General features: G+C 27.8%; 1 protein-coding gene across 1 annotated transcript in view; it reads right to left on the reverse strand.

Annotated features, from left to right (window-relative positions):
- The window catches only part of LOC101239525 (4'-phosphopantetheine phosphatase), a 116,163-nt gene that overhangs the window by 74,004 nt on the left and 24,843 nt on the right, over positions 1-17,316 (reverse strand). The window contains exon 3 of the mRNA XM_065788299.1: positions 10,858-11,008. Within this exon, the coding sequence (XP_065644371.1) occupies positions 10,858-11,008 (151 nt within the window). The remainder of the gene's footprint in view (positions 1-10,857; positions 11,009-17,316) is intronic.

The following is a 17,316-nucleotide window of genomic DNA, read 5'->3' on the forward strand; positions in this document are numbered from 1 at the left end:
AGATTTTTTTTCTAATTAGCTCTCAAACAATTATCTAAGTTATTATTTTAGTTCAATTCACAAAATATTTCATATTCAATGACATTTTCATTCAAAAATAGAAGATAAATTTATAAACTTTAAAAAAAAAAAATTTAAAGTTGTAAAAGCCAGTGCGAGATCAGCGAGACGGGCGGCCCTCCTAGCCCGCAAAGTCTATTTGTGACGGGCTTTTCATAGCCCGTGCGGTTTTTACTCCTGCCGAAGCCTGTATATATATATATATATATATATATATATATATATATATATATATATATATATATATATATATATATATATATATATATATATAGAACCCTAAGATATTGTCCGAAAGTTTTTTCCATATTTTGTTGACAAAAAGTAAAAATTAAAATGCAAGACCGGAATTATTTTTTTTTATTAGTTGAGACTGCCTGCCCCAACCAAACCCTCAGTTGATGTAGCAACACTCCCTTGCGGGTCAGGCTAAAAGATAGTAGATGTAGCAGCACTCCCTTGCGTGTCAGGCTATTTGTCAGTCGATGTAGCAGCATTCCCTTGCGGGTCAGGCTAAAAGATAGTAGATGTAGCAGCACTCAGTTGCGAGTCAGGCTATTTGTCAGTCGATATAGCAACACTCCCTTGCGAGTCAGGCTATTTGTCAGTCGATGTAGCAGCACTCTCTTGGGAGTCAGGCTATAAGATAATTGATGTAGCAACACTCCGCGCATGATTTACAGTAAAAAAAAATAAAAATAAAAACATTTTATTAAAAAAATTAAAATAAAAACATTTCATTAAAAAAAATAAAAATAAAAACATTGTTTATATTGTTAAAAACATTCAGAATGTTTTTAAAACATTCTGGTCAATTAAATTTGCATTTTTGTGGTTTTTTTTTAAAACAATTTATTTGTAATTAAATTAATGGTTTTTACTTTCGTCCAACACGCAAATGTTGGACGAAAGTCAAAAGTAATTAAAAGTGACGTATGTGTTGACGTAAGAATCACTTTTTTCCTTCCACTCTTCCCAAAGACAACAAACTATAGATCTATACATATATATATATATATATATATATATATATATATATATATATATATATATATATATATATATATATATATATATATATATATATATATATATTACCATTAAAGAGATTTGACTAGTATAAAAAATTCTCTTTCAAGAACATTTTAACGACGTTAACAAATAAGCTACATTTTAATGTTGTCTAAATGTTTTTAATGCTGAAGCAATTAAATGTTGAAGTTATTAAAATAATGCGGAAGTACATTAATTTTTATCAATTTTTAAAAAGATGTAATAATGAATATAAAATGTTTTTTTAATTAGTAGTGTTTCTTCTTTTTTTAAAAAAAGATGTTTTTAAAACATGCGCAGTGTTGCTACTTTGACTATCTTATAGCTTGCTGCTACAAGGGAGTGTTGCTACATCAACTATCTTATAGCCTGCTGCTACAAGGAAGTGCTGCTAAGTTGACTACCATATAGCCCGCTGCTACAAGAGAGTGCTGCTACATCGACCTACCTTATAGCCTCCTGCTACAAGGAAGTGTTGTTACATTGACTGAGTGTTTGGTTTGGGCAAGCAATCTATCATTTGAAAAAAAAATTTATTTTAAGTTTTTAATTTTTTTCTGGTTTGGTTTAATAGCGTTCTCTTTAAAAATACAGTTTATTAAAGAAACTTTTTAACTACCATACAAGACTATGTATGTATATATATATATATATATATATATATATATATATATATATATATATATATATATATATATATATATATATATATATATATATATATATATATATACAGGGGCTATTCTAGACTGTTTTCGTAAGTGTTGGTCTTTTTTTTTTCTTTTACGTTTTTTATGGCAAATATAGTTTTTTTCGTGAAAAATGCCGATTTTGCGCTAAATTTTTTCAGGACAAGGCGGTAACGCCGCCCAAATTTTTTTCCTAGAATAGCCCCTCATATATATATATACACACATATACATATACATATATAAATATAAATATATATATATATATATATATATATATTTTGTGCAAAGTTGAGGGATTCCAGTACAAGGTTATTTCACCTAGCAGTGCCAGATGCACTGCTAGGTGCATCTGGCACTGGCCAGATGCAACTAGCTGAAAATTTTTGCTAGCAAAAGTTACAAGTCCACAGATCCTGTCCTTCGCTTTGTCACAGTGCTCAGGTATTAAATCCTTTAATATTTTGCCATTAAAATATAATTCAAGCTTGCCATCCTTGTGGTTGATGTGATATTGCAATAATTTTTTTTAACTTTTCAAAATCTTTATCAAATATCTTATTTTTCATTCTATATACACTTAAATACGAATGAAGCAGCCTATCTGGATTACCTCCCCCTTCAATAATTAACTATGCTAGAGTAGCAGTGATTTTATTGGCAGATATGTTGGCTCCTAGAGCTGCTCTCATTGTGTTATGTATGGTGTCTTTGCTAATGTCAATGTGCTGAGAATTTGATGTGCTTTATTTTTGGCAGGACTAGGCTGATATTCACTACCACTGAGTGTGTCAGATGAATTTGAAGTATTAAGTACTGAATCCTAAGCATCTGTGATAGAAGGTATTCTATTAGTCACTCTTTCCAGATCTCTCTTTTCTTTTTGCTTTGAATAGTCAGCTCTGGCTTTGCCCAGATCTTTGATACATATCTTGCGATCTGTTATCTGATCTCTGATGAAGACAATGTCATTTGCTTTGTCTTCCTTAAATATAAACTTATCCATCTTGATAGCTTTAATAAGTGCCTTATGATCAGTACTTGCCCAAAAAAGTCCTATAAAAAGTAAAGCAAGTTATGTTAGTTGATATTAATAAAACTCAATTTTTTTGTTATGATCTTTTTTTTTGGGCTTGTGAGAGCTGTAATAACCAATGTCAACAGGCTGTAATTCTCTCTTTTTTGTTCTCATTTGTTATTTCTATCAATAATTTAAATAGTTTATATTGAATACCTTATATAATTGCCATTTGATTCAAAAAAGCTTTTAAAAATACTGTAACAACTGTACAAAGAAAATTACTAAGTAGCTAAATCACAGAAAAAAATTTCGCTTTTTTATATTAAAATTCTTACAACTAAAACTTACAACTCTCTACAACTAAAAAACTTACAACTCTCTACAAATCTTCTATTATTACTAAATAAGTCTTATCTGTTTTTAATTTTTTTATGACCTGTTTTTATTTTTTTTTAAGATTTCATTATTATTAGCAAGAAAACAGAAACATGTTTAACCAGTAAAAACATGATTGCATCATTAATAATGATGCAACCATATTTTTTCTTGTTAAACACGTTTCTGTTTTCTTGCTAATACTGCTAAATCCCTTCCAATCCATATTGGTTATTTCTAATAATTAGAAAATATAAATAAATTAAAATAACCAAAATATTTTGAATGTTGAGGAAGGTCCCCCCCCCCTTTCTTTTTCAGATGACTGAGGTCGGCTTCACACACCCACACCCTTTTTTTTATGTGGTTTATTAAATACACTGCAGATCATTTTGCTTCTATAAATTATTTAAGCATACATAAAAAAAATTAGAGTTCTATCTTCATCAGAAGACCCATCGCCAAAAACCTGGATTTCATTGATTGATTGGTTGCAACTGGTAAAAAGTGTCAACAATGGTTACAGGTCTGGGGCAAAGCATAAAAATGAACCTACAATGATAACTTTTGGTATATGTCTTTTAAGGAACATAAACATTGATTTGTTAAAATAGTATCCAGTTTTTTAATTTTTTTACCGATATATCATGGAATTTATAAAAAAAAAGTTTTTTTTGAAAACTTAATGAGGTCAGCGCGAGGTAAAAAAAATATTTAAAAAAAAAAGCAGTTTTTAATTTCTTTATTATAGTCTGCAAAAAATTGCCTATTTGTTCGTGAAAATTTTTCCATGACCTAATTTTTGAACACCCCTAATATATATATATATATATATATATATATATATATATATATATATATATATATATGCATACATATATATATATATATATGTATATATACATATATATATATATATATATATATATATATATATATATATATATGCATACATATATATATATATATGTATATATACATATATATATATATATATATATATATATATATATATATATATATATATATATATATATATATATATATATATATACATACACACACACATACATACATATATATAAAATTCTTTTTGGTCAAGTTAGTCAAGAATTTAAATGCACACTATCACAAATATTCTTATTTGGTACCAGGACCCACCAAAAAAAAAAAAAGTCTCAGAGTTGAGGGATTCCAGTACAAGGTTATTTCATATGCGAAGTGGCATAGTATTTGCCCTTGTTTTATAGATCGATTAGTAGAAAGTTGTCAATTTTCAGTTATTTTTGGTCTAAAAAAAACAAACTTTCATTAAAGAGTTGATACTTGTACACATTGGTCATTCACAACACTTGAAGACAAATAAATTTATTAAACACATAAAAATTACATAAAATCACTTTACTTTATTTCTTTTCCAACCTCTTTTCATTTTTTTTATTTGCACAACTTCCATGGTATCCGAGCAACTCGGACAAAACTGACATAGAAAACCACATGAAATAGAGAGGTTGTTCTCTTTCAAAATCATCAGGTTGTGGACAATCAAAAGATAACAGCTTCTGAGGTAGTCCAGACTTGCATAAAGCAGCTTGAGGACCAAACTTGGATATATATAGCTTATTGCTCACAACTGTGTGGATGTGATGGAGCTCCATAAAATGTGATGGAGCTCCATAAAATGTGACAATGAAGTAAGCTGCATTGTAAGCAAGAATAGACAACCAGTCATGAACCTTGCTTGTTGATGGGCACCTGGTTGTTTAAACTGGAAACCAGGTACATGGCCATCAAGGTAAATGACTATTAGCTCACAAAGGACTTTATAATCCCCTTTAAAAGCAATCTTGCTTTAAGGCTGTTATGCAGAAACTCTTAGTATCCAATACGCTTCTATGAAAATCAGTACCTCCCGTAATTGAAAAAAATCAATTGATCAATACTATTTGCCCTTTTCCTCATTTCTGGTCAGAGTTAGAAAATCTTTATATATTGCACATGATGGAGAGTTAGTATGCCATTCAGATTTAAGGTGCCATAAAAGAACAATTCTCAAAAGATACAAAATGAACAAATTTTAGCAACAGTTAGACAAAATTTTAAAATATGTTATCAAAATATTTAATTACCTATAGAGCAACCATAACATAGTTATTTTTAGGCACAAGATCCACCAAGAACTTAATTGCCCCCATTGTATTTTCCAGTATTAGAGGCTGTTGTATCTGCACTACAACTAATGACCTATTCAGTGAGCTCATAATACCCTTATTTGTTATATGTTCATAATACTCTAATGTGTTCTGAATAGCTATAGTTTGATCCTGCTCTTTAGATGACTCAGTTTCTAGAATTCCTAACAAGAAATCTAAGGGTTCATTGACCCGGAGGATGATATAATGAGAGCTAGCCTTCCTACAGATTCAGATTTTTTTTCGGTCAATTCCATAGTGTTTGATCAGTTTTGTATCAAAATCAATGACAACCTTTAAATCCCGAACTTTGTCCAGATTTTCTTCTCCCACTATTCCAGCTTCATTTTCAATCACAACTTTTCTGTTTCTATGTAGACTACTCTTTGATACAGAAATTCAACAAACATATGAACATTTACTTGCAATAGTTAGCCATAAAAATGTTTCTATTACATCTTATATGTTGTTAACACATCATACTCTTTGATACAGAAATTGTATTTCAATCAAAACCATCAATTTTAAAACGTAAGGACAGAAGTGAAGTTTCAGCTTGAACCTTGTACATAGTCAAGAAAAGAACCGACTTGTCAAAAACATCATTAATTGAAAGCTCCATGGAAACACTATCTTTACTAACCTTGTTTTTTTGGCAAGGCTCAAAATCACTGTCAGTATCAGTAGCTGTACACTTTAATTTCTATTATAAAATTTTTTATCCTTTCTATCTCTTCTACAACAATTTTCTTTGACATTTTTTTTAGACATGTTTTTCTTTTTTATATTCTTCATCTTTATGCATACTTTTTATCATTTCATAAACATTTGCTATTCGCTACCTATGATTCTTTCATAATAAGATTTTTCTTTTTATCATTTTATGATTCTTTCCCAGTGTCAAGCTTAACTATGCCACCTTTGAATGTGTTCATAAGATTTCTCAAGCTTCTTCTTCACTACTTGTTCTGTAACCCGAAATCTTGAATTAAACCCATAGATTTAACAGTTCTCTTAGAATACATACTCCAGTAAATCACTCCCCTGTTGCTTTTCTTGCACTCCTTTGCAATGCAAAGCATAGATCTTAACATTGTCTTTTGTACACAGGCTAGTTTTGCATTTTGTTTATTCTTACTTGACCTGAGCCAAAATATATTCAACAATAAACTTTTTCGAGTGTGGGAAGTCTAAACAAAATTCAGAAGAAAAGAAAAAGTCTTTACATATTTGTTTCAAAACACAGCTGCTATTATTATTATCATATTTTTTATCTAGTAAAAGCTTTCCTAAATATTTTAAATCTTGAAATAATACCAAATATTTGGTACTATTGATTTGGTGGAAATATATGTAGAAGATGCTGAAGCATGTAGATTGTTTTTTTAAACCTATTAGTTCTCTGTGGAACTGAACATATGTTGCAAGATGTATCTGAGGTTCCTGGTTGAAGATACCTGCTACTCCAAGGAAAAGAATTTCTCCCTGGAGAAGGACTTCTGCAACATTTAGCTACCAGGGAACTCTCCTCATTACTCTCTTACAGTACTCTTACATTACTCTGCCATTTCTAGTCCTTGGAAGATTTACAAGGAAACCGATCATCATCATCATTAGCCATTATATATTTTAAGAAATTTCTTTTATATGAAAAGTATAAAATTAAAGGGTCAGATAAAATTTTACATAGAAGCAATTATTTATATCGAGCATTTATGCGGCTTAAAAAAAAAGAAATATTGCAAAAACAATATATTTGAATCTGAATTCTTCTAAAACATAATATTCCATTTTTTGTATAAAAATTTTATGTTTTAAATAAGAGTTCTTAATTTACATTTGTTTATTAATTACACTTTTTTAATAGATTTTATGATAAAAATATAAATAAATTCTATAAAATATATAAAATAATGACACATAAAATGATTCCTACAGACATCTTCAACATCAAGTGGAGAATCTAGAAGTAGTAAATGACAGGGTTGAGCACCACATCGAACTTGTGCAAGATTTTGTTGATGAAAGTCATGACAGAGGTTTACTACAAGATACCATTTACATTGTGCATAAGAGGTTGAAAAGACATGAAAACAAGTGATTTTTCGTAATTTTTGAACGTATTTGTCTTGAAATGTTTTAATTGACTAATATAAATATTCACGTATCAGGCCTTGTTAAGAAGCGCTACGCAGCTCGCATTTTGCTTGCGAAAAGGCGATTTGCCTACGCGTTCAGCAGTTTTGCGCTACGCAAAGACTTATATCTTTTAGAATATTTAAATTATCTTTTGATTGTCGTTAACGTGACGTTTATTCAGAAGAAATAAAGTCGTAAGTATTTAACCGCAATTGTAAACTAATAGATTTTTTGGTAAAGAAACAGTTTGTTAAATAATTTTTTTGTTGTTGTTAAAAATTAGTTAAAAAAATTAGGTGTTTTAAGTTTTATCTTAAGGAATTAAATATATAAATTTCTTTTAAATATAAAATTTATTTTTAGTCATAATAGTTTAAAAAATGCACGATTTATTTTGATGTAAATATTTTATTAATAAGATATTTTGTTTATTGTTAATTCAATAACGTAAAGTTTTAATGACGTTCGTTTAATTTATAAAAATAAATTATGATCACGAATATGTTATCGGTAACTGATAAACAAAAAAAAAAACTCTTTCTTGTTTAAAAACATTAAAATGAGTTCATTTATTAAATAAGAAAAAATTTATTAACAGTTAATAAAATAACCAAAAACCAAAATCATAAGAAAATAAACATAAAAATCATAAGAAAATAAACAAACATTATTTTACGTTTCATGAAAAAAATATTTTTTTCAAAGTAAAATTTAGTTCATATTTGAAAAAAATAATAAAAATAATTTTTTATATAAGAACTTTTATTTGTAACTTTTGTTATAGCGAGAAAAAAAAAACTGTTTGTATGATTTTTAACGCGTTAATAAAATAACTTTAATTACAATGCGGTACTTGAAAAGACGCGAGTGACACAATATAACTTCTAACGATGCAAAATATATTTGATGAGTTGAGTAACTTAGAAATGCGTTACGTGTTTTCGCTACGCAGCGAAATCTCGTAACAAGGCCTGACGTATGATATATATTGTAAGCAGTGGTTCCTAAACTGAATCTTGTTACTCAATTAGATCTACCAATTTATCAGCATCAGTATTTATACTTAGGATTTTGCGACATCTTACTGAATTATTTTCAAACTGGATATTATTATTTCTTTTCCATCTAAATTTTAGCAAAAGATCTTAAAAAACCCTTAAGTTTTTTGTCTGACAAGACAATAAATTGCTCACTTAAAGTTACTGTTTCAATGTTTTTGTTTGTGTTCAGCTCTGTAACAGTATAGAAAATTTTTCCTAATTTACTGGACCACTTATTGTTTAAAAGCATCAGTCGAATTTAACTATAAGGTGTGTAAGGGGTAGTTTTTTTTTTTAATGTTAATTCACCTCACTAAATCATGAAGGCTACTACAGTCAAGGTCAAGCTGCTTTAATTGTGGCTACAACCCTCTCTTAACTCTATAACCTCAAAAACAAGTCCGCTGTGCAGAGAAACAAGTTAAGTGTGGTAATACAAAGGGGGGGGGGGAGGTTGTGGTGGGTAAGAACTCAGAACTTTCTGATGAGGCAAGCGCTTTACCACTACGCCACTACTGCATTTAAAAGTTCATTAGTGTGAAGTGCGGATATAAATTAGTTGAATCTTTTATTAAGTTTTGATCCAATAAATTGTATGACACTGCCTTCTCATCCTGTATTAATATTGATTGAATCACCACCCAATGTCTGTATTAAGTTTTCAACACCAGGTTAAAACATCCATTCGAAAAAATTATTAACAACTATTTTAGTGTGTTTTTTCTTTGATTTTTTAAGGCTGAAAAGTGAAAAACAATTAGTTTAGTAAACAATTAGTTCTGTTGCACCACTATTACGACCAGATGGTTCTCTTAGCACAGATGATTGTGAAAATCTTTTAAACAATTTAAATAATGTAATGTTTCCATACAGCTCTGTAGTTTCATCTCTACTTCCATCAAAGTCCTCCAAATCACCTGGTTCAATGCATACAGTGTGGTTTTATAATATACCTAAGAAAAAATCTTTTATGCCAATTTTAACTTTTGTAATGTCTTTTCAAAATAAATCAAAGTTCAATGTTTCTATTGTATATAGAGTCTCATTTTTTAACTCGATCATGACTTAAGCTTGAGCTCTTATTGTTATTTGGTGTTCAACAATAAAATCTTCAGAAATCAATCTGGATTGGTGATGGATTTTAACTACATCTTAACTACAACTACAGATTTAACCAACCTGGCCAGGCAGCTGCAGTTAAGCAGTAGCTGCTCTGGAAACTCTGTATCTACAAATATAAACAACTTTCATTTTATAATATTGAAGAAAGATATCTAAATATATTTTACCTTAGATTTGTAATTTATTTAGTCGTTTTCTATTTCTTTGAACACAAAGAATTAGGTTCTGTGTTGAGTTCTTATAAAAGAGTTCATAAAAAATTAGGTTTAATTTTTTACGTTGACTTTCATTTTTTCTTATAAGTTTTTTTATTGGAATGATTATATATTGCTTCAACTTGTCTGTTGTGCACATCTTTAGAAGATATTTAAATCAATCCTTTAGAAAAAATTTATATTTTTTAGTTTTTATATAAAAAATGTCTGATAGGGATTTTAAATTCCTTAGAGCAATTGCATGTTATGTAGGCTTTTTGTTTACACATGATTTTGCAACCAAATTCATTAGAAACAGACTTTATAATAAGTTAGTTAAAGTGGGAGCAAGAGGAGACCCTATTGCCACCCCATCCACTTGGATCAGAAATTTCATTATTAATAAAAAAATGTGTTGTTTTAGTGGAACAATAAACAATTTTATATTTAGGAGATGTTATGATACAAAGCAGCAAGACAATGAGCAAAATAGAGAATCATTTTATTTTGATTTGTTTTATGACAAACTTGTTGTTAAGATAAAACTGTTATAAGTTGAGTTTAAGATGTTTGAGCGCTTAAACCTGTATACCGGTGTCAAAATCGGCCTTGATAAGCCACTGGGTTGTAAATTTTACATGGTCATAATTTTTGAACAATAAAATATAATTAGATGATATTGAAAAAATGTAGATAAATTTAGTAGAAGATAGTAAGACTAAATAATTTATTAATTCATTGAGCTCACGTTTGGGAAGAGGTGAGCTTGTAGGGTACTTTTGTTTCCAGGCTAAAATTACCAAATTTTTTTACAAAACATTTTTATTTGACCAAAGCATGAACATACTTAAGTTTGGTTCAAAAGAGGTTTTTTAAATATCTTTTGAATGTTCTTATGCAAACCAAATGTTGCTCATTGCAACATATGGTAAAAATATTAACAAAAAATATTTTAAACAATAAAATTCTTACCAGTAGCTTTGATACTAATGTTCCTATTACCAGAATGCATTAGGTTTTTCTGTATAAAGTCTAAAGAATCTTCAATATATTTTGTTTCAAATTTTACAAAATGGATTCTATCTCTTCTTTCAACTTGCTCCTCAACTGTATATAAAGGAACCTAAACAACCATTAATAATATCTTAATAGCCAACATGTATGTATGCATGTATGTATGTATGTATGTATGTATGTATGTATGTATGTATGTATGTATGTATGTATGTATGTATGTATGTATGTATGTATGTATGTATGTATGTATGTATGCAGGCTTGGCCAGGAAGGCGCACGATTTCATATCATAATATGATCACGCAAATACAATTTGATTTTACTTAAGTTTACCAAGGCTGTTGATATGTTTTGAAAATTTGTATATGTTTTAAAAACGAGTTTAAAAAATTATTTTAACTTAAAGAAACTTAAAAAAAGAAACTTAAAGAAACTTAAATAAAAACTTTTTGTTGAAGAAGCAAATCTTCTAAACGAAAAACAAAATAACAAAAAACAACTAAAACTAAAATAGCAAAAATAAAATTAAAACAAATAATAAATAAAAACAAATAAATAAATAATAAACTATAACAATAAGATTATCTAAATTACCTTTTGGAATAAATAACTTTGAATCGCTTATCTTTACTAATGTTTTTATAATTTAATATTATGCGAAACCCTTTTTAAATAAAGTAACCACTTACAACAGACAATTGTTTAATAAACGAGTACATTTAAAAGTTTAAAAAAAGATTCTTAACAATTCTTTGCAAATAAGTAAAAATAAATAATCTGTTTATTTAAAAAATTTAAATAATTTTTTTTTATTTAAAATATTAATAATAAAAAATAAATACTTATATTAATATAAAAAAATATATATTATTCATTAATGTTTTTATAAAAAAACATTAGCAGTGATTTGTTACTTTATTTAAATGCATTTCAATAGTATAACAAAGCAAATAAAGATTAAAGTTATTTAATTCAAACAGCTTTCAAAAAAGTTTTTCTTCTTCTGAACAAAAATTTTAATAATTCTAATATAAAGTTTATAAAAGAGACCTTTACTGCTTAAAGTCGTCGCTTATAAAATTTAATTTTTTTTTATATAATTAAATAATATAAATAAAAATATACAACTTTCCATGATACTTTAATTAAAATCATTAGCTAGTTTAATTAAAAGCGTTTTACTAATATAAAAGCGTTAGTAAAGATAAACGTGTCGAAGTTATTTATTTTGAACGTATTTAAAAGCCAATTATTGCAGCGCATTTGTTAAAAACCGTGGTTAAATCATCAAAACAAAATATTATTTGCGTGGTCATATAAAGACTTGAAATTGGCTACTTAATTTTTTTTTTCTTTCTATTAATTCAATAATTCCATAAGAAGCTAAACTTTTGCAGCCAAAGTTAAATTTTTTGATTTGTGTTCGAAAGATGACTTTTTTCAGTAACATATTTTTGATGGCTTTTTAACTAACATATTAATGCAATAACTTTTTGCAAATCTTGGTGTTAAAGTTTGTATTCTGCTTTTTTTATAATTAAATATAACGAAATAAAATTGTTCCAGCATTATATTAACATTAAAATTATATGTTTAAACATTAAAATACAAGTTTATGTTTAACTATTTTACAAACTATTTTACATATTTAGAGAAAAATAATAGAAATAAATTTGTAAAAAAAAATACTTCAAAGCACGGAAATAGCTTTAACTAACAAAAAAGCAATTAAATTAACAACAACAAAAAGTTAGTTTTGAAAAATCACCATAATAAATTGTAATGATTCCGATCCTATGATTATTTAAAGACTAGACAGTATAAACTAACTAAAAATAATTTATTTTATTATCAAAAATCATATTTTATTTTTAAGAATCTCTAAATAATTGTATAAAAACATTTTTTTACTTTAGATTATTTGCTTTCAATTAAGTAATGGCTGCCATTCAGCCATTAGAATTTGAGTCGGTATTCAGCAAAGCCAACCTAAATATCAGAGGTCTGCAATATTTTGCAAACCTTAGAATTTTAAAACAAAGGTTTTATTTTAATTGTGAACAAATTAATTTAAAAACACAACAGCAAAAAAACAAAATTCAAAACTTTGTTTCAATTTTAAATAAAATAATTAAAATAAAAGCAAAAAAACAAAAACTTTTCAATTAATATCTAAAGCAAATACTTCAAAAAAAAATAAAAATAAAAACTAAGGTCTTTTTTAATACTTAATAAAATAATTCAATTAACAGCAGCTAAATTATTGTTCAATTATTCATTTATCATATTTTTAAGCAAACACTGGCAAACTCGGCGATTGTTTTTCTATAAATTTTATGCTAAACATTTGCACTTTTGTCAATTTGTCAAACCCTTGTTTCAAATTTTTATGCTGACCTAAAACAGGTCGATAATTTTTAGCTAACCTCCTAATTCCGAGGGCTAAGTTTAATTTTGAATCAACATTTAGGTTCTTCACATAGAAACTGCAGGATCAGCATTTTATGTCAACAGTGGACTATATTTTTGATTAGTGTAAAGAAGTGACAACTTTTTCAAAGGTATTAAGTTAAATCATTGCACTATATAAATAAATAATTAAAATAAAATTTAAAATAGTGTTTGTTTTCCAATTAATATGCAAAAAGATTAATAATTGTTTATGCGATACAATGATCGCAAAAAGTGACCAACGGAGCCGTCCGGTTACGTAGACCTGGGAGATGTGAATATAAAAGTAGATTGTAGATAATGTCATTGGGTAAGAATCATGAATGAATGTACAGACTATTTTGTAGGGGGAAAAAGATTAATAATTAACATTTAATAATAAAATGTTATTAGTTAAAATTTATTTTAAAAGAACAAATTAATTTGGATCTTATAAAATTGCTTTGTCGCTCTCTCACTTTAAACTGTTTATTTATAAGTCATTAAAAGTTAATGACTTTTTAAGTTATAATATACTTAAAAAGAAAAAATAATTCAAATTTTGTAAACTTGTTTTATTATTCTCAAACTTTAAGTTTTTTCAGCATAATTTTTTCATAGTCGTACTTTGATATATTTAAAAAAAATTTTAATTGGAAATTTCATTATTTACTTTAAATATTTAATATGCATATACAGCCCTTGGAATTAGGGTCGGCATTTGGCAATGCCAGCCTAACTGCCAACCTAAAAGTGTTAAAAGTCAACAAATAATTACAGACCTTGTTTTATGTTTCATGGTAAAACTTTTGTATCAATTTTTTTTTTGCCAACCTCTTACAGATTAAGGTCGGCAAATTTTTGCTGACCTCATCATTCCTAATTCCAAGGGCTGCATATTTTTATACTACCTACAGTTTTTATAACTTTAATACTTTTTACATTTTTAAATCATTATTAAATACTGTTTAACAATATAAAGTAAACAAGAAATTATTTCATCAATTATTCATTAAAATTTACTTAAAAGAACAAATTAATTTAAATTTTATGCACATAATTTAGCACTTATGTTTTCATAAATAACATAAAATTCTTAAATAATAAATTTAACAATTATATTAATAAAATATTCACAATATATCAAAAATAATATAGTTTATGTTTTCATTTACAGGTAACACAAGAAAAAAACAAATCAATGCACAAAGTTCAGTGTAAATTAAAAACGCCGTAGACAAATAAATAAGGCATTCATAAAGGTAAAAGACTTGGTTACATGGACAGCAAAACTTCTGTCACCCCAGTTAATAAGCTAAAACAAAACTAAATTTTTTTAAAGAGCAATGACAGTAAAGATAATGGTAGAACTATAAAGCCAAGAACTTTAAATCAATTAATTAAATAGATGATAATGGTAATAACCATTTTTGAATTTCATTTATTCTTTTATTGCCTTGAAATCATAAGTATTTTTTTTACTTCTTTTTAACTAATAACTTCTTTTTTATTTTTGAAGACTTAAAATAAAATTTTTTTTAAAAGAAGCAAGTGAGAAAAATAAATTCATTCATGTCGACGTGTGCTCTTTCTGAAATTTGAATGTTTGATAAATTGTCAAGTGCGCAAACATCTAGCGTGAAATTGAAAGAAAAACACATGTTGAGTTGAGCTGACATTTCTTTTAAACCTCGATGATTGCTTAAACTTTGGAAATACAAAAAAAAGTTTTCCTGAATTTATTTTAACTATTTTATTAAAATATTACTTTATTTTTTTTTTTATTTTTTTTTTTTATTGTGTTGTTAGATTGATTTTAAACATAAACTTTAATATAGAATTTAAACTAAACATTCTTTATTCTATTTTTATTTCACTATTTAGAAAGTGAATATGAATGTCTCGCTGCTTTTTTAATAGTTTTTTCAGAGATTGAATAAAAAATTTCATTAATATAATAAGAATTAAATTACACATTTGTCTTGTCATTTTTAATTTATTTGAAGAAGCAAATAAGATTATTCAAAATTCTGAGGGTGGCAGAAAACTGCCAACCTCATATACACCTCACTCTATTGCCTTTCTCTTTGTTCTATATCGCTCTATATCCATCATCTCAATTTAAATACAAATATATATATATATATATATATATATATATATATATATATATATACATATATATTTGTATTTAAATTTGTAAGAATTCACCCATTGAGATGATGGATATAGAGCGATATAGAACAAAGAGAAAGGCAAAAGAGTGAAGTGTATATGAGGTTGGCAGTTTTCTGCCAATATATATATATATATATATATATATATATATATATATATATATATATATAATATATATATATATATATATATATATATATTATATATTTGTGTTGAAATTCGTAAGAATTTACCCATTTGACGGGAAACTAGGTTTGAATTCTTTAATGTGCTTTTGTTTAGCACCACTTCACTCTATTGCCTTTCTCTTTGTTCTATATCGCTTTATATCCATCATCTCAAGACTGTACTCTTTTGAATGTTATTTCTGATCAAATCGACCAAGCCCTTTCTCTTAATCGATCAGTTAATATCAATGTTGTTGATGACTTTAATGCTCATTACACTGAATGGCCTGGCTCTTGAGTCAGTGACTCTGCAGGCATTAAGGCCCACAACTTTTGCCTTTCTCAATCACTAACACAAATAGTCAACTTTCCAACTCGCTTTCCAGACAATCCAAATCATTTACTTTCTCTACTCAACTTATGTCTTGTTTCTGATCCTAGTCAATGCTCAGTTTTCCCACATTCACCTATAGGTGCTTCTAATCACGGTTTGATCTCACTAAATTTATTTTCTCATTCTTCTTCACCATCAGAATCCCCTTATCATCACACCTCTTACAACTACCTTTAAGCTGACTGGGACTCATTCCATAATTTTCTTCATGATGGCACTTGGGTAGTAATCTATTTTCTTCCTGCAGACAAATGTGCTTCTTACATAACTTCATGGATTCAAACTGGCATGGAGTCCTTTATTCGCTCTTGACGATTACAAGTCAAGCCTCACTCTTCTCCATGGTTTTCCTCTCATTGTGCTGCTGCAATTTCCAATCGTAACCATTACTTTCGTATCTATCAGCAAAACAATTCTCCAGAAAACAAACATCTGTTTACTATTGCTAAAAACCATTGTTAAAAGGCTTTGTTTAACGCCAAAGCTTGCTATTCTCAGGTCACTAAATCCCGTATTTCATTTTAAAAATTAGGCTCTCACGACTTCTGGAGAATCTGGTAAATCTGTTAATCCACCTCTTTTGTATGGTTCAGATTTTGTCACATCACCTAAAGACAACTGAATTGCTTGCTAAGAACTTCTCTTTCAATATCATTTCTTGTTACCACTAGTCCGGTCCTACCTGATATAGTTGATAAACAGGTTAGTCCATTGCTTGACCTTCGTATCAGTCCCGATTCTGTGTCCAAAGTGATTTTCTGCTTATACTTTTCTACAGCTTGTGGTCCCGACAACATACCTGTTTTAGTTTTGGAGAGGTGTTCTCCAGAGCTGTTGTCTGTACTTTCAAAACTATTTAACAAGTGATTATCAGAGTCTTGTTTTCCAGCCTGCTGGAAAGGAGCATCTGTTATCCCTATTTTTAAAAATTCTGGAGAGCAATCTGACCCGCCTAACTACTGTCTCATTAGTCTTCTTACTATCATAAACAAGGTTTTTGAGTCTTTAATTAACAAACACTTAACATCTCATCTTGAATCTAATAACTTACTTTCTGATCATCAATATGGATTTCGATCTTCTCATCCTACTGCTGATTTAATAACAGTAATAATTAATAGGTTTGATAAATATGGAGAGGCTTAGGCTATCGCTGTCAACATTTTTAAAACTTGATAAAGTTAGGCATGCTGATCTTCTTCATAAGCTCTCCTCTTACGGTGTATCAGGTAATATCTTTTGTAT

This window comes from Hydra vulgaris, chromosome 01 (assembly GCF_038396675.1).
Source record: "Hydra vulgaris chromosome 01, alternate assembly HydraT2T_AEP".
In the NCBI taxonomy this organism is placed as follows: Eukaryota; Metazoa; Cnidaria; class Hydrozoa; order Anthoathecata; family Hydridae; genus Hydra; species Hydra vulgaris.